The following is an 18,793-nucleotide window of genomic DNA, read 5'->3' as shown; positions in this document are numbered from 1 at the left end:
CTACTTCTAGCAATGACATCGCTCAATGTAATAGCTTTGGGCTCACAAATTTCTGAAGAGTGATACTACTAACATAAAGAGATTACCGCCAACTGAGGATGCATTTCGCCTTTACCTGGAGAGAGCAGCATATGCATGCATCATAGACAAAACAGCACACATCGCTAACCTTCCTACCAGATCCCAAGGAATGCGGATGGACTTTGGAGGGGGACATCTTAGTTCCACAAACAATGAGAAATCCACCATGGCCACCAAATGTGTCAAAAGGAACCAACTGCTGGAAAGGGTACCAAAGAAACTGCAAGTGTTCAAAAGCATCCAGACGCTGGAATACTGGCTGTATCTGCAGAGAACATCCTGATACCTGTAGTCGAGCAAAGCTGCAAGAAGACTCGGAAAGGGAACTGGCAGGTGAGCTGGAGTCAAGTGATGAAAAAGAAAGTGGATCTGAAGAAGACATCCAATGGGGTATTAGAGGTACCATTGCAGAAAATAGTTCCTATAAGAATGAAACATTCCACTGAAATAGCTAGCATTTTCACTAGTAGTATTCTAGATAGGGACAGTAATATATGGTACACAATATATAGCCTCATTAACCAATCATTCGTCACTATATAGTATAGGCCTACATGTACACCTTAAATTAAGTGTAACTCTTTGCAGGATGATAAATTGACAAAACCAACACCACCGTCAGTGTTTGAAATTAAATTTCCTTTCATTTGACACCAAACACAATATACTTTGACTAAAATGGACCCCCCACACGTGACCCCCTGTTGTAGGCCCGTGCAGAAGATTTTTTACGTGTCCACCCTAGGAGTGTTTATTTGACCCCACTAAACTGTTTGACACCCATGACGTTTTTATATCTTCCCAATGCAGGTGGACCATCTCTGCTCCCTGGGTAATGCATGTTTTTCGATGTTAGCTATTTATTAATTTATTTATTTATTTAAACTTTCTTTAGGCAGGGTAGCCCCTTCAATGACATTGACATTGTATTGATTATTGTTTCTCTCATACCCTGGAAGGGGTCGACATAGATTGAAATACTTTTGCCCGGGGCTTTTGCACACAATTACACCTGTATAATAAAACATGTACATTTGAGAGAATAATTATGGCGTAACACAGTATTATGGTACTACTTGCCTTCGGTACATGAGTTCCCGGGTTCAATCCCAGGCGGTGGTACACTTATTGGGGGTATAAATGACTTGGGGGGGGCGGGAAAGCCTGAATTTCTCTATGGTTCATTTAGAATTTGTAAGAGAACCATGAAAGTACCCCGTGAATGGTACCCGAACATCACCCTGTACACTAATAGAAATAAGGTATAAATAAACTAATAGAATAAAATAAGTAGGCCTACCCCCAACTTAAAGTCATAGTAGGCTTAGATGTGATTTGCTCCGCAGCGACGCCCTGAATTTTTCTCGAATTCCTACTTTCTGCATGAATGTAATGCCCAATGGTGTACTAAAATACCATGTGAAAGAATAAGCCAGAAGCGCTTTAATTACAGTAAAGCACTTTAAAGGATTAAAGTTCTTCTGTCGACTTGCTGGAGTCTGGTATTTTAAAACAACACATCTGTCAAAGTGGAGCAATGCAGAAAAAGCCTGTTCCATGGAGAAAGAGTGGTTGGTGAAAGAAACACCATTTTTGGAGAAAACAGCGCAAGGAGATAAATATTTGGAGAAAGCAGCGCAAGGCAGTGCAAGATCATTGTTTGGAGTAAGCAGCACCATTTTTGTGTGCAGATTTTATTCGCAAAGGATATTTGTCAATGCAAGTGTACAATGGACTTCGCTGATTCGCTGAATAAGGATATACCCAGCAAACACAAAAATGTTTTAAATAATATATATTTTGGGTTTTGGTTTAGGTAAAAACGTTTGAATAACATTAAATGTCGGGTTATATAAAGGTCATGAAAACGTTTTAAAACGTGTTTTTTTATGAAAACACACTGCAACAATATTTTTGAAATGTTTTCAAAATGTTATTGTAAATAATTTTTAACATTATGTGAAAATATTTGCACCCAGCAAACACAGAAATGTTCTTAAAATGTTTTATTCAAAACATTTTAATAACATTTAAATCTCAGGTTATATAAAGGCTATGAAAACGTTTTTAAAACGTTATTGTAAATATTTTGGACAAACATTTTTGCAAAATATTTTTCAACCCCAAAATAACATTTTGTTTAGAATGTTTTGTATCAAGTTTTCAAAAATGTTTTTGGAATGTTATCAAAACGTTTTTATACCCTTTATATAACACGGATTTGTCTCTAAAATATTTTGTGTTTGCTTGCTGGGTAGTAGATTATCAAAAATGTTTTTTAATGTTATAAAAACGTTTTATACCCTGAATATACCCTTTATATAAATTAAAGGAAATTATTTAAATGTTTTCTGACAACCTTTTATAACCTTTTGCGAATGTGTTTGCGAATGCGTTTTGTGTTTGCTGGGATATACATTACCCGTCCAGAACATTGCAAGAACTCTATGTTATCTTCAAGAAGAAGTACTAAGTAGTAAAAAGAGTGATTATTATTATTTGATTATTTTTGTATGTGCATTTGTTGTCATATATTGTACCAATCATATATTTTGCTTTCAATTAAAAACTTAGATTTTGTTAGCTTAATCAAACAGTGTATTTGTGTTGTGCATTCGTGTGAGTTCGAGCTAGTTCGGGTAAAACTTGGTGATTTTGGCCTTGAGTCAAGTACGACTCGTAACAACATCTCTGATGAAAATATTTTCAACATAAATCTGTTAACATTGGGGTATTCCAGGGCCCGGTTCCAGGGCGTCTTCTACATGGGGGACCCATAATCTTCATGCACAAAATTGATACCAGTTGACATAAATTAGGTCCACACCTTCTATACACTTAGAATCGGGCTTAGAATACGGACTGAGACAAGTTTAATCTATTTGTCTAAAGGTGATAAGATATACATTAATCACTGGAATTCTTAGTCCATTTAGTGGACGCAACTGGATCTCCTACCCATAAGAAGATCATCACTCGGTCACCATAGTCAAAGGTCTTCATCGCTGTTTTCCGAGATTCAGGGAGAGTCATGGTAACAGTTTATTTGCCAAATGAAAGTAAATTTTTTTGTACAATCATAGGTATATATCATACAATTTTGATAGCAAAATTGAGGCAAGCCATCAAGCGAAGAAGGTTGGTGGTAGGAATTGGGCTGTTTTCGAATTGTGTCCTGTACCCTTTTCTCAGTTTGTCAAGCTGCCATTCACGACAGAGGGGTCAGTTAACTAAATCAACCACATTGTGGTCCAGCCATGGCCTCTAGTTAGTGGAATTAATTTTAGAATTTTAGTCCTACCTTCATAATATCAGGTTTGGTGGTGATCAAGGTTTCAAGAAAAATTGCAACGGGTGCATTAAGGTATATGCAGTGACCATGTTCAAGAGTAAGATAGAAAGAATTCAGTTTATAGTCCTCTTTTTTAGTAACTTGTTCTACGAACTTATTGACCGCCCTGCGCACCCTGTGTTTTAAGTACAATTCTGGTTTACCCTACGCACCCTGTATGTTAGGGTTCGAGTTAGGGTTAAGATTAGGGTAAGGCTTATACTTGTTGGCAGGGTAGGCCTATGCTCGAATTATTTCGAAGTCACCTCGTTCTTTTTTCAAACCTTAAACAAGAAACTAAGAATTTATTGTAAAAGGTCTAATGACCCAAACCTCTTTCCAGGATATGACTCAGTGAATATCATATACTCGTTTTAAAAATAAATTTAGTATTGAATCTAACTTATATTCTTGATAAAGGATAAGTGAACAAATAAGTGAACTGACAAATTCAAACAAATGAGTTCTGAATGTTTTTTGGAATCTGGCGTTCTGTTGCTGCTATCAACATATTAAACACCGTGCACTTTAATTTGCAGTGATGTTGTCAACATCTTTCGTTGCATTTAAAACGGCTGAAAATGTTGTCCAGAGAGCTGTTTACCACAAGGAATTCAATTGGTAAGTACAGGGTCAGAATTTCGTTTCACATAAATTTGCGGGAATCATTTGCTTCTCGCAAATCAACTTCTGTGTAAACTACTAACGTTTGCGGGAATCAACTTTGATTCACGCAAATCTGTTTACGAGAATCTTTGCGAGAATCAATTCTCTGATTCACGCCGAAATTCTGACCCTGAAGTACTGGAAGTATAATATAAACTTTTTGTAAGGGGCTGTTCAATATGCCCAAATTTTCAAACGGCGTGCCAAAATTGCTTGCCCTCCCCTCGCGTGGCCAGCCCAAAAAACTTTGCCCCCGTCCCCACCCCTGCACTTGCCTCTTTGTGTGTGTGTTTTCATTTTGGAAACCTTACAATGGTCTAGGCTACACACTCGGGGAGCTAGAGACACATCCTGTGCATCCCCCCAGGACTAAACCAAACCAATTTTTTAGGTTCATGAGATGACCCCAAAACATAATCAGGATGTTCCCAAAAATATAAACTGGCCCCAAGTGGGGTTTCAAGATGGCGTCCAAAATGGCCCCAAATGCAGGTAATCACTATAAAATGACCATAATTATATGAATACTCTTTCTGAATCAAACTAACCTTTTTAGCTATAATTAAAGAGCCCAGCATAAACTCAAGTTGATATAAAGGATAAAACATCCCAAGAGACAGTGTATTTTCAAAATGGCGCCCAAAATGGCCGCCAAATGCAGGTAATCACTATAAATGACCATATATGAATACTATTTCTGAATCAAACTAACCTTTTTAGCTTAATTAAAGAGCCCAGCATAAACTCAAGTTGATATAAAGAAAAATAATTCCCAACAGTCAGTATATTTTCAAAATGGCGCCCAAATGGCCGCCAAATACTGAAAAAAGACTATAAGTTATCATAGGCCTATAACGGGATTTTTCTGAACCAAACTATAACTTTTTGGCTTGATTTAGGGCCTAATATACTTCTAAGATAAGATAGATGGAAAGCATCCCAGCCATCAGTGTCCTTTTGTGATAGCACCTAAAATGGCCTGGGGTGCACAGGATGTGCCTCTAGCTCCCCGAGTAATACGGTATTAAATTATAATACTAGCGTAGCGAACAATAAATTTGGCTTTTTTTTTTTTCTTTTTACCCAGGGGGCCACTGATAGTGTACGCATGCGTGACCAAATTTTTTTGAAACACTCCTAAACGAGTTATACCCTACCAGCAAATCCCTTAGTAAGGTAATTTAATATAGAATTTGCCCTCTAATGAGTTTTTGTTAGTAAAAATCAAAAAAAAAAAAAAGGACTTTTTGGACTCATTATTACCAAAAATTTGAAAAGGTACCCTAAACAAGTTTCAGAAAACACCCCTTTTTTTTTTGGTCACGCATGCGTACAGACCATTTTTTATGTGAGTGCCCCCCTCCCGGTTTTTTAAAAGGTGTTTCTTAAATCTTAAATATATACCAAAATCCCCCCTTCGACTTGCCAAAAATTGCTTCCCCATCCCCTTGGGATTGCAACCCCCCACCCCGCTGTACCCTCCACCATGCATCCGGCTCATAACCATTGCACAATCGATGCTACTCCTCTATTCCTCAAACGGCAAGAGTTTCTAGAATGCTGCTAAAATAAGAAAACTTTTAATGCTAATTTATTGCACATTCTAGGGAAGCGTGGTTACCTTATTTAAATAGCCGAGTGAGAGGGTTTTCAATTAAATATTTTTTGTGTCAAAATTGAAGCATCCTATGTATAAAAGAATAATGAATATTTACTGCACATCATAGGCCTATATAACGATTCGTGATACCAAATTGTGGTACATTTGATGTCGTTTAAGAGGCAGAGAATTTTATTTCAATTTTATATAGGCCAAAATATTTTTAAATTGAGCAAGAATAAGGATAGAAAAAACGTTGAAAATTCTATGTAAAAATTACATTAGACTTCACCAAAGATTACTGTTTCCTTTTTATGGTAATCTAATCTTTTATTTCCTGAAAACAAAATTGGGGTCTAATGTGGATTTTTTAAATAATTGATAAAAACATCGAACGTGTATACAAGAAAAATGGTAGACTGACTGGCCATACCTCGCAACCGACGCGATGTACTGCAGAGCACGTGGCCGAAATCAAAATCGATTTATGTGTATCATAGTACCCTCGTATTAATTGTCTGTATGCGCTTAAGAATTCAACAATATAAATAATGGTAGCTCTATTATAATACACATTAATGTTTTTAGGCAAATAAAATTCCAAAATATGGTACATTTTCTGCCTTTGCTTGTCACGTGGTAGGCCTATGTTGAAGTTGCGATTATATGTTCAAATAAGTTTTAGATGGATCATGATGCAGTCATGTCTACAGTAGAATTCATCTCGACCTTTGCAGGACTTAACCCCATTAAAAGCTATTAAACCAAGATAACACTCATTGAAACAGCTCAACTGATTAAATCGGATCTTCTCTGGCTGTGCACATGTGACTGTTTTCATGTGCGATATCGCAATAAAGTTTGCGTATTATAGCTTCAGTTGGGTAACCGATTATAAAGGAAACGAAAGGAAACAATGGTATGTGTACTTTTGTTCACGAAATGAGACAATGGCGTGCTTTTTGTAAACCAGCATTCTTGAAAATGAGCAACATAATGATTGTTGACTTAACACGGTTTGGAAATAATTTCTTCATATTTTTGGTGTTATCTGTCGTTTACATATCCTTCCTAAAACACAAAAGTACGACCCTCTCCAAACACCTAAATTAGCTAAAAATTTAGGACATGTTACAAAACTATATTGTCTAGAATTTTAGAAGAGTACTTTTAATATTGGCCGGTTATTTTTCACACAGCGACGTTAACTAGGCAATGTACTATTACCTATAACATTAACTAAAACACCAAAGTACGAATATTTCCAAACATCTAAATTAGCTAAAATTTAGGACATGTTAAAAACTATATTTTCTAGAACTTTAGAAGAGTACTTTTAATATTGGCCGGTTATTTTTCACACAGCGACGTTAACTAGTCATATCCCCATACTGTTAACGTAGGGCTATTTGTATAGGTCACGCGTCAATGGGAAAGAGCACTGTGTATTGTGTATAGGAAAACGGACAGAAACTGCAGTATGTACCAACAAGACAAGTGGGCGAGCGGTCTAAGGCGCTTTTACATTTACCACTTTCCATATACGCCCTCCAGTTTGCAAGAGGCGTATTCACCGTAGAAGTGATGATGTAAGAGGATTAACTACCATAGCAATATGGTAAAATAATTTTGGAATATATCGCTCTACACTACAAACATCTTGCACTTATAGTTACTTATCACCTGTGTATGTCTGCAATCATAGATTGAATACAATACCGCTCTTTTCAAATGTACTAGTACATTTGAAAAGAGCGGTATTGTATTCAATCTATGATTGTAGGCATACACATGTGATTAGTTAATCTTACAGGTGCGAGTAATTCGCCGGCGAAGTGATGTATTTATCGGATTAACTACCATAGCAATAGGTGAAAACAAGTTTTGAATATATCGCGCTGCACTGACTACAAGCAGCTAAACCTCCCCCCTGTGTATGTCTGCAATAAAAGATTAAATACAATACCGCTCTTTTCAAAGATACTAATCTTACTAATTCAACATCCACTCTGAAGACATAATGAGAACAGCTTTGGAGGGGTTTGAAGGTGGAGTTTTGGCGGTACAAGTATTACTAACCTGAAGTACGCCGATGATACCACTCTTATTTGTAGCAGCAGAGTAGAGCTGATTGATCTTTTGAAGCGCATCAAAGAGGCCAGCGAAGAAAAACACATTCTCCTGAACACAAAGAAGACACAAATAATGGTTGTAGACAGAGAGCGGAAAAGTGATGAGTTTGTGATAGATGGACAGCAGATGGAAGAGGTGAAGCAATTTGAATATCTGGGTTCAATGATTAACAACAGTGCTGACAGCACAACTGAAATTAAGAGAAGACTGGCTATTGCAAGGACAACTGTGCAGGGCATGTCAAGCATATGGAAAAGCAGAGGCCTATCCATTGACCTCAAGGTACACCTACTTCGTGCAACTGTGTTTTCCATTGCAACTTACGGATGCGAGTCTTGGGAAAAGAGTAGATGCTTTTGAGATGTGGTGTTAGGAGGCTTCTGCAAGTGACATGGATCCTCGACCAGATTGGTACAAGTCTAACCATCAGAAGCGGCATAATGGAGAGAAAGCTGAAGTACTTTGGCCATATTGTCAGGAAACATGGAGGTGTAGAAAACAGATTTTGCAAGGGAGTATGGAAGGCAGACGAGGAAGAGGACGTCCACCAACATCTTGGACTAATGACGTGAAGCTGGTTTCTAACCAATGAATGAAAGGTGCAACGCACTTGGCATCAGATCGAGTGAGATGGCGTACTCTTGTGAAGACCACAGCAGCGCTACACAGCGCCACCTGACACACACACACAGAGAATCGTACAGGTGCGAGTGATCAGCATGATATGGTTCAATGCAGAGGTACCGCGTGAACGTACTAGTGCAGCGCGGTTTAATCAAATATTGTTTTCACCTATTGCTATAGTAGTTAATCCGATTATTACGTCATTTCGCCTTCGAATTAGCATGATATGAATATGTACCATGCAGATGTACCATGTAAACGTACTAGTGCATTGCGATATATTCAAAAATTATGTCCATGTATGTCCATATATGTTTTATAAATTTCATCATTAATATATCATCCGTTTTTCTTTTAATGTACAGTGGGGTGATCAGGTGATGTAGCAGATGTTTCGTCTGACTTTTTGATGTATCTGCCCTGACTACAGTTCAATTGGACCAATATGTTTTGGAAGGTTTAACGTGAAAACTATCGATTTTATATCATCAACACTTCCAGCTGTCTCATTGGATTAGTTTGTAGTCTGAGTACTGGTCTAGCAACCCGAAGGTTCCAGGTTCAAGTTTCGGTTCCATCTCAGATGACTTTATTACCAGTAGAACAACAAAGGTTCCAGCGTTCAAATCATTAATTTACATAAGTACATTGTCGGATTTTAAATGAGCTGCTTCATTGAAACTCAGTGCCTCTTACATTCCAAAGATGGAATATCTCTGCAACAGAAAAGCTAACATTATCTGTTATGTACTTTATTACTGTCGTATACTTTTCAACTTAATACAATGGCTAATAATAATCACATTTTGTTGCTTTGCAAAACAGTTTACTCGCTCACGACTTGTATCTCTCATCAAAATCTTAAGTGTCTATATTGTGACCCTTGCAGTCCTGTTTACTGTCTGCCAAAAACTTCCTTACTCATTTTTCTATCGTTCGTATGGTAGTAATGAAATCAATTTTGCACGAATAAGGAGCCTAAATAATCAAAGACGTTCTAAAGCACGTGAGGTACTGTCAGAACTCAATCCAAGTGGGACTCGAAGAATGTATCTTCAAAATGGTAAATCTGACCATCTAACGTATGCCATTGGTGTTGTAACTGTCGCGAGGAAAAACTTCATTGCAGAAGTGGGCGAATTGGAATACCTTACTCAAGTCATGACGCAGCTACACGATGTAATTGCAAAACACGGTGCTACCAATTACGTCTTTCCTTTCATGTGCAATGTAGATCTGAAGCCAGAAGACTTTTATGAAGCATTACACCTGGCACAGTATTTTCCAAACGAAACAAAGTTGTACTCTTCAACATATCAAGAAGGTAGTTACAAAAGGACTGGAAAAATGGAAATGGAGAAACAAGACTATGTGTTCTGTTTAGAATCAGCGTTAGAATATAACCCTGATTATGTCATTCTAATTGAAGACGATGCATATCCAAAGGATAATTTTTTAGAAGTTTTAGAACACCTTATCGAGACAAAACTTGAAACTAACATACGGAGAGGCGAGAGAACTCTTAATACAGTGAGATGGGGTTGGGTTAAATTGATGATTCCTTATTCGCTCACAAAATATCATCGAAATTGGTTCTTTTTCTGTCAGTGGGTCGCACTAGCACTATTACTTTCTGGAATCGTGTGGCTTGCACATTGTTTCTACATTGAATGTTGCTCATCAACTCGGCAATCAGCAAACATAATTAAGACTTCCTCAACATCTTTCTGTGTGCTGCTACTCTTCACATTTATCTACTTTTTATTGATTATCTGGATCATAGGAAGGGCTTATTATGTACAAGTAAGGAGTTTCTCGCCGTATCTTCATGCTTTGGAACCAGGAACATCTTGTTGTACACAGGCTGTTTTATTCCAGTCTAGCGAAGTTCCAAGTATAGTTAAATATCTCAGAAGCATCAAGTGTAGTAGACATTTCCCGTTAGATTTTGCTTTGGATAATTACAGAATAGACAATAACATCAAACAGTATTTAGTTTCACCAAATATATTCAGTCATATTGGATTCTATTCATCAATACGGCAAAGTTTTAACACAAACGAGGCAGAATTTGTTTGAAGAGATTGGCTTTAAGGGGGTACTACACCCATGTGGTAAATTTGTGACTATTTTTGCATTTTTCTCAAAAAATAATCACACACTGGTAACAAAAGTTATGTATATTATTGGGGCAAGGAATCCAATTACTACACTGAAATTTCAGTGAGTCAAGACAACCCGTTCAGTATATATGATAAGAAACGAGGTATATCCTAGCGGTACCTTATTTCTGATCATAAATAACAAACCGCTAGTCTTGGGTCACTGAAATTCCAGTGTAGTAATTGGATTCTTGCCCCTATAATATACATAACTTTTGTTACCACTGTGTTATTAGTTTTTGAGAAAAATGCAAAAATAGACACAAATTTATCGAGGGTGTAGTACCCCTTAATTATCTGCATGATAATTATTATCGTTTCAGTTAGACTTCTCCGTAGTCCACTTGCCATTGTGCATATTCAGAATTACCTTTGCATTTTTAAAAACTCCGATTGTGTGCACAATTGATAGATTTTCCAGATCTATTCAGTCACCGTACGCCCTCTGTTAGCTTGATACCCAAGTGATTTTTCGTAAGTAACGTGAGCAATTCTCCAAAATAAAACAGACTGCTAGAAAATCACTGGTAGGCATGAAGGGAGCCCTCTTTCAAAAAATATTAAAAAACAAAAGTAAGGCAGGACACAAATGATCACTTAGAATGCCTACATCTAGGGCAACTAGATTTGTTTATAGACTATTTATTACATTATAATATTGAGATTGATAACATAGGCATATTTCTAAATTTCTCAAAATTCGACTATGGCATAGTCTACGTTTCAGTAAACAGCCAAAGACAAAATCACAACAAATTTACTTTACAAAAATATCGAAAGCAAAATATTATACTTCTACCTCCTCAAATTTGTGGCACTCCCCGGAGTGCTTTCACCAGGTCAACCGGTGTCTTCGGCGGATTTTGTTGTTGTTGCTAGTGATGTTGTTTGTAGGGACACCTCCGATGACGTCACAGATGTTGATGATGGTTCCGACCGACCATAGGTGTGTAAGCATGTAATATGTCTACACCGTGCTCCTTTAAATGGCGGAATAAATTTTCATTAATTTCGTAAATTCCTGCTGTAAACTACGTTACTAGCATTCAGTGCATATTAGTAGGCCTAAACAGTAATAAATTCAATTAAACCGAATCAATTGCGTTATTTATTGTAAGCATGTACTTTTAACATACTGCAGTTACTGTTCATTTTCCTTTACACATACACAGTACTCTCACCATTGACGCGTGACCTCTACAAACAGTGTATGTTATAGGTATAGGGCATTGCCTAGTTAACGGCACTGTGTGAAAAATAACCGGCCAATATTTAAAGTACTCTTTGAAATTCTAGAAAATATAGTTTTGTAACATGTCCTAAATTTTTAGCTAATAATAGGGGTTTGGAAATATTCGCACTTTGGTGTTTTCGGAAGGAAGGGCACGGCACGGCCTGCAATAAATCGAATGCATCTTTTACTGTCACTTGTGTACCGCTCTCTTGCGAAGGGCATTAAAGCTAAACCACTTGACGGATATTTTTTAAACTTGGATGTCAATCAAGAATAATGAATACATTACATGTAGGCTAAATACTGAGTAGGTTGGGCATCTGCAAATATGGTCGTACCTCCCTGATATGTGAATGACAGATAACACCAAAAAACTTAAGAAATTATTTCCAAACTGTGTTAAGTCTACAACCATTATGTTTCTCATTTTCAAGAATGCTGGTTAACAATATGCAGACTATTGTCTCATTTGATAAACAAAGGCCCACACAGTATTATTACCTTGTGTTTGCTTTATAATCGTTCACCCAACTGAAACTATAATACCAGCTCATTGCAAGATCGCACAGGTAAAACAGAAACATGTGTAGTGTGGATTTGACTAGAGAAGATCTGATTTATAAAAATTTGAGCTGTTTTCAATAAGTGTTATCTTGGTTTAATAGCTTTTAATGGGGTTTACGTCCTGCAAAGGTCGTGGTGAATTCTACTGTAGAGATAACTGCATCATGATCAAAACAAATACAAAGTAAATCTAGCAAAAACAAAAATTGAAGCAACTTTGTAATGCAAGACAATATTGGGTCCCTCCGTAGGGGCGCACCAAAAACCAACCGCTATCGCTGAGCGATGTAGTCTAAATCCAGCTTTAGTTAACGTTCGTTAACGCTCCCTCCTCGTCTGTCAAGGTCAAATTAATTTATAGTTCTACCCTTCAGAACCCGCCTTCAGAATGAATTTTTGAAGTGGCATCTGTCTGTAGGCCCCTATGCGCCCGTTTTTTATGTACCTGTATAACAAGGGTCATTATACTAAATTAGTAGGTGTATGACTTACTCTGATGACGGCAATGATTTATTAGAATATTGTTAATGTTGCTACAATTGCATTATTGTTGATTCCAAGACATGAGTGATTTCCCTGAAACATCAAGACAATGCATAACCTTGCATCAGTGACATCACACATTCTTAGGCCATGTTTGGTGTCCTTTGTCATGTACGCGGACAGGAAGCTATTATGTTCCTGCTCACATACAATAACTTTGGGCCAATCAGAGTTAGTTCATCTCCTACTCCGGGTCCTACTCCCACACATATTCTAATTGTATATTAATAATGTTGTATCAACCAGTAGTAGTTAGATTGGAGATTGACAGTAAGGAGTTATGAAAACACACAAAAAAAGTCGGAAATGTCCAGCAATGACTTCCGGCTTAGGATTACGTTAATTAATTCTGCCGTAATAATGACTCAATGACCCAAAATCTGTAATGACCGTTTCCTGAAGGCCTATCCTGAGTGCATACCGTGCCAGTGCTAGTGACTCAGTGAATCTGATACACCCGATACTCGGTTTTTTTAAATACCTAAATTTAGTATTAAATTTAACTTATAATATCAGTAAAGTATAAATGACGTTCCTTTCATCTGACAAAACGGAAAATATTCTGTTTTATTCAAACAAATGAGTTCTGAATGCTTTTGGAATCTGGAGTTCTGTTGCTGCTATCAACACCGCCACCGTGTACTGAATTGTGCAGTGATAGTATTAACAATAACATCTTTCGTTGCAGAGTGCTGTTTACCGCATTAAGGAATTCACTTGGTAAGTACTGAAAGTATTAAGTAGAATATAAACTGACTTTTTGTATTCATATAGGGGGCTCGATCCGGGGCTGTGCAATAAGCCCAAATTTCCAAACGGCGTGCGAAAAATTTGTTCCCCCCTTCCCCGGCCTACAACTCTTAAAATGGTCTATATACGAGGGACGGTACTATATTCCGCAACTATTATTTATCTCCGCTCAAGCATGAACATGACTAGTACTTTGCTGCTTGAAGAGCGCACACCCTACACATTCCACAAATAACCTTCGCAACCAGGATCAGCTCCCCGAGTTTCGTATGGGTTACAACGAGACAAATTAGCAGTAAGTTCCTTGTCCAGGGGAATTTCAAGCTAACACATACTTTTCATACTTTATTCTCGAGATATTTGAAATTATGTGACTATATACCTCAATTTGGTTCGTTAGTTCTCCACTATTTTTCACCATAAATCAGGCAGTGTCCATATGGTATTTTGCTATGCTAATGTTATTTCGTAATAAAGGATTCAACTTTGTTATAACACACATTTGTGTTGAAAGACAAAGGTACAAACTTGCATAATTATTATATAACAGTCATCAAAGTCATGCTTGAGCGGAGAAAAATAATAGTTGCGGGTATATAATTATAGTACTAACGAACAATAAATTTTTAATATTTGAACGTTTTTGCACTGTTGCGTTTTTTGCATGTGTTATTTAATAGGTGACCCTTAAATATGTACCAACAATTGCTTTCCCCGCCCGCTTTCGACGTGCCCAAAATTTCTTCACATCCCTTTGGGGTTGCCAAAAAAAATCCACCCAGCTGTACACTCCCCCCGGGCTCACCATTATTGCACAGCCCCTAATATGACACAATCTGTTTTACTCAACTTCAGCCATTTATTAAACATTATTTATAGCAATAATGCACAAAGCAAAGTAATATTGTAACATTTCCATAACAACATTTTTGTTTTGTTTAATGTTTATGAGTTCAATGGTAAGAATATCTTCATGAGGTGAAATGTGGACTGTTCCATTCAACGAGTCTTTGCCAAGTTGAATAGAACAGTCCATATTTCACCGAATGGAAATATTCCATTGAATGAATAAAACATTCAATATTTGTTTTATATAACTCATAAAGAAGTTCTCTTTCTTCCACTTAATTTTATAAATCACCAGGAAAACAAAATAAATTAAAGATATCTAAATGCATATTTATTTTAGAAGCAACACCCGCACCTATACGAGCGTAATTGGCGAGTCGAGGTGGAAAACCCGCGTTATTAAACTCAGCTTAATATTCATTAACTGGCTCTTGACGGGGTGATTATCTCTCTAAATGTAAAAGAGTGAAAAACTCACTCCCCAAAAGAGTGATTCACTTATAAAACCACTCAAAAATGAGTGAAATGTGTTTTTAAACTTTAAAACCACTCAAAAAGAGTGAAAACTACTCTAAAAGAGTGAATTTCAACTCGTTCAAGGAGTTAAATGAAGAACAACACATTTTTAGAGTTGTCCTTCATTTAACTCCTTGAAAGAGTTAAAATTCACTCTTAAAGAGTGGTTTTCACTCTTTTTTGAGTGGTTTTAAAGTTAAAAACACATTTCACTCCTTTTTGAGTGGTCTTATAAGTGAATCACTCTTTTCGGGAGTGAATTTTTCACTCTTTTACATACATATTCATGTGATTCGCTTCAAGGCTATTCTATCTATTGGTTCATTTCCACCTGTACAAATATAATTCTTTACCTGGTGATGACGATGTATCCTGGCTCCTGAGTTTATGTTCTTTGTCTAACTCGCACCCGTACAAGCTATTAGTATGTCATGTATGCCCCTTCACAAAGGATATTACTGGCTTGCGGAATGCCCCATTCACAAAGACATACTGCTGGCTTGCACAGGTGCGCGTGAAATAAAGAATAGGGGCCTACCAACTCAGCAGCCAAGAGGTCTCGAACTACCATTTGCGACTTTGCGCTCATTTTGTGGAAGCTGGTCACTGATGGTGTAACAATATTTTTGCTTCTTTGACAGATCTATAGGTCATCTCGACGCATCTTGCAACATGGATCTAGATCAACAAAATAGACCACCTCAACAAAACACTAAAAACTTTTGTGGATACACCAAGCCGGAGCTTAAGCTGACTGGACTAAAGGACCACCAAAAGAACAATTCAACCGTTCCTCTAATACTTAAGAATATAATAATTATTAGTGTTTTGGTAATCAGCATTGTTGGTTTGCTCATTGCGCTGAAATTTCTTGCGTTCAGTTCGCTTTACACGGAACCTAGTTTTGACCAAATCAAACTTACCATCAGAAAGGCAAAACTAGACAAGCTCAACCCTGATAACTTCTATTTCCCCGATGTTATGCAACCACGTGTTTTTGTAGGACGTGAGGATGATTTACAACTACTGATACACCAAATAATCGACAAGAACACATCGGTTGTGAATATTGTGGGTCCTCTCGGATACGGCAAAACCACGTTATCCCGTGAACTAGGGAAGTATCTGCAAGACCACTATAGATATGCAGTGGCTTATGCGAACTTGAAACATATTAGATCCATTCCTTCAGCTTTGGACGCCATTATGTCATCTCTCGGAGTCCACCAAGGATCACAGATGATTGAACTTCGTGATATCAATATACGATCCAACAAGGTATTGCTCATACTAGATGACATTGATTACGTTATCAATTCTCATGACATCGAGTTCATCAATTTACTTGAAACAATAATTAAGTTACATAAGATCAGTTTTGTAACCACCTCCAAACAGAAGTGTGATTTTACCTCCCATTTTTACACGTACAATATACCACTGATGAGTCAAAAGAGTTCAGTGGAGTTGCTACAGCACGTACATACCAATATTATACCAGAGCATGCTTATTACATTGCTGATATCACACAAGGCTTACCAATACTACTGGACATCATTGGGCATCAGTTACATTCTCACTTGTATACTGTCACAGAATTAAGGTCGTACTTACTTGTAACTACCAGGCAAATAGGGCCAATAGATCCAACCATTCCCTCGACTATTTTCCAGTTCTTACGAACGATACTTGATAACAAATGCAATCTAACACAGAACTTAGTGAGCTTTGCTCTTGAAATCGATGATGATGGTCATGATAGTAAATCAAAGAATGACTCTCTTTTAGAACTGGTAGATTCAGGACTGTTGAAGTTTCATTTTGAATCCGCTAACTACGTTGAATTTCACATGCAAGATTTCGTACGAGATTTTGCAGGATACTTATGTGAAAATGAGAATAATTTGTCACTATGTCAGAAGTTGTTACCTATGGAACCCCTGTTGGTAGTTGTGGGTCTAGGATTGATGGTAAACATAATGGGAAGGATGATAATCCGTATCAAAAACAAATCTATGATGAACATTGTTTTCATCAAGCGCATTTACATATTATCTGCTGTGTTTGTAAGCATTGTCATACTGGAATGCATTTATACCCATGTTACACATAAACCAAGAAACTGGCCCCTATCTGTATCAAATGCAGGTGTAATATTATCCTGTTTGATAGGTGGGATTCTAGTCATATCCACACCAAAGCCAATATGGAAAATTCAAATTCAAGAAAGTATACTTCAGTGGATGTTGCTTATCTGTCTCCATTTGTTATTTTCCTCCTTGGTTTTGGCAGTAGTATACTATACAACATATTTCATCTTACTGTACCTCGTGTCCTCACAAGACATGGAAAGAGCACAAGGATGTTATGCTTTATTCCATCCAGTACAAAAACACTTCATTTTTTGTTGTCAATTAGAACTGATGACTTTGTTTACTCCTCTTGCAATCTATGTATGCATCAGTAAACAACGTATCGAGAGATGTCACCAATTTGCTCGCATTGATGCACCTGGCCTAGTCCAATTTGTGACAAACTGCTTCCTTTTAGCAATTATAATTTTCATACCTGACTTACTTGAATCAATACATATTCAAATATTTCTTAATAGTAATGATGCTATTCCATTTACAGCTAGTACTGTGAATCTATATCCCATTCACATATTTATTTTTCTTGTTTCTGTGATGTATGTACGTCCCAAATTGATGTTATCGATAGTTCTGGTCAGCGTATGGTACTGGAATCTTAGTGTTTTTGGATTCTTTCAAACTGAACAGTCTATCTAAACTCATCCCAAAAAGAAAGTATTCAGTTTAATTTTGATCCATAAGTCAAAGAAAGGGTGTTAAATCAATACCTACCGTTACAAATCAAGTTATTCCGCACAGTTTGATACCTCTTTTGTCCAAATCGATGCAGAATTGATGATACAATGACCTTTTGAATGCAATCACCTCAATTTTAAAAGTTACAGTTACTTCTATTGATTTGGTCCTGATACTCAATTCTTCATCAATGTACACAACAGTGATGAAGAGAGACTCCTGCAAAATGGAATTGTGCATGGTATCTTCTATCTTGCACCAATTGCCAATTCAGATTATTTTCGTTTCAATATTGTTAAGGTGAAAATACAAAACACAGCAATAATCAATACATGAAATTAAAGCATGAGGGGCTTATATTCTTTCATCAGGTGCCTTCCAAGTCAAGGTCATATTGTTTAGAGAAACTTTGGTTCCTTAAGATTATGCCAACGTGAAGTTTAAACAGTCTTAGTCCATCAGGTGCACAAAACAGAGATAATTTCTCAGGTCCTTAAGATTATGCCAAAGTGAAGTTTAAACAGTCTTAGTTCATCTCTGTTAAGCTGAATTTATACTCGATCGCTTTTGCAGAAAAGCGATTTTCACGCATGCTCAATGTTTACTTACATTTCCAGAGCGTCAAGCCGATCAATCGATTCAAATCGCGGAGGCAAAAACGACGTCGCTTTTGCAAGTTGAAGAAATCTCAACTTCCCAGCGATATCGCTTGACACGTGAATGCGTCAACCAATCATATACAACCAACTGGATCTATTATTTTACTAATTAATTTATCTTTCTCGATTTTTAACTTTTGATGATGAATTAATTCAAAGCAATAATTATTGACAGCAACTGATGTTTTAAAAATGTATTTTGTGGCATTTAGAATATTTTAATTGTCGTCTGCAATCGCTATCGCCGTGATA

At 37.0% G+C, this 18,793-nt stretch overlaps 2 protein-coding genes across 2 annotated transcripts; both read left to right on the top strand.

Moving 5' to 3' along the window:
• The first annotated feature begins 3,938 nt into the window (after positions 1-3,938).
• On the top strand, positions 3,939-10,664 carry LOC140143461 (post-GPI attachment to proteins factor 4-like). Its single transcript, XM_072165294.1, has 2 exons — positions 3,939-4,033; positions 8,801-10,664. Exon 2 carries the CDS (start codon positions 9,141-9,143, stop codon positions 10,512-10,514), a length of 1,374 nt encoding a protein of 457 aa, XP_072021395.1. The 5' UTR covers positions 3,939-4,033; positions 8,801-9,140; the 3' UTR covers positions 10,515-10,664.
• A 2,774-nt stretch (positions 10,665-13,438) lies between these two features.
• On the top strand, positions 13,439-17,912 carry LOC140143466 (uncharacterized). The gene is made up of 2 exons (XM_072165298.1): positions 13,439-13,658; positions 15,695-17,912. The coding sequence occupies exon 2, from the start codon at positions 15,726-15,728 to the stop codon at positions 17,841-17,843; it is 2,118 nt and encodes a 705-aa protein (XP_072021399.1). The 5' UTR covers positions 13,439-13,658; positions 15,695-15,725; the 3' UTR covers positions 17,844-17,912.
• Positions 17,913-18,793: the final 881 nt, after the last annotated feature.

This window comes from Amphiura filiformis, unplaced genomic scaffold (genome assembly GCF_039555335.1).
Source record: "Amphiura filiformis unplaced genomic scaffold, Afil_fr2py scaffold_22, whole genome shotgun sequence".
NCBI classification, from domain to species: domain Eukaryota; kingdom Metazoa; phylum Echinodermata; class Ophiuroidea; order Amphilepidida; family Amphiuridae; genus Amphiura; species Amphiura filiformis.
The sequence above is the reverse complement of the archived record's forward strand: the minus strand, read 5'-3'. Positions and strand labels throughout refer to the sequence as shown.

Coding starts and splice junctions, on each gene's coding strand:
- LOC140143461 (XM_072165294.1), top strand. CDS start 9,141: ATGGAATATCTCTGCAACAGAAAAGCTAACATTATCTGTTATGTACTT.
- LOC140143466 (XM_072165298.1), top strand. CDS start 15,726: ATGGATCTAGATCAACAAAATAGACCACCTCAACAAAACACTAAAAAC.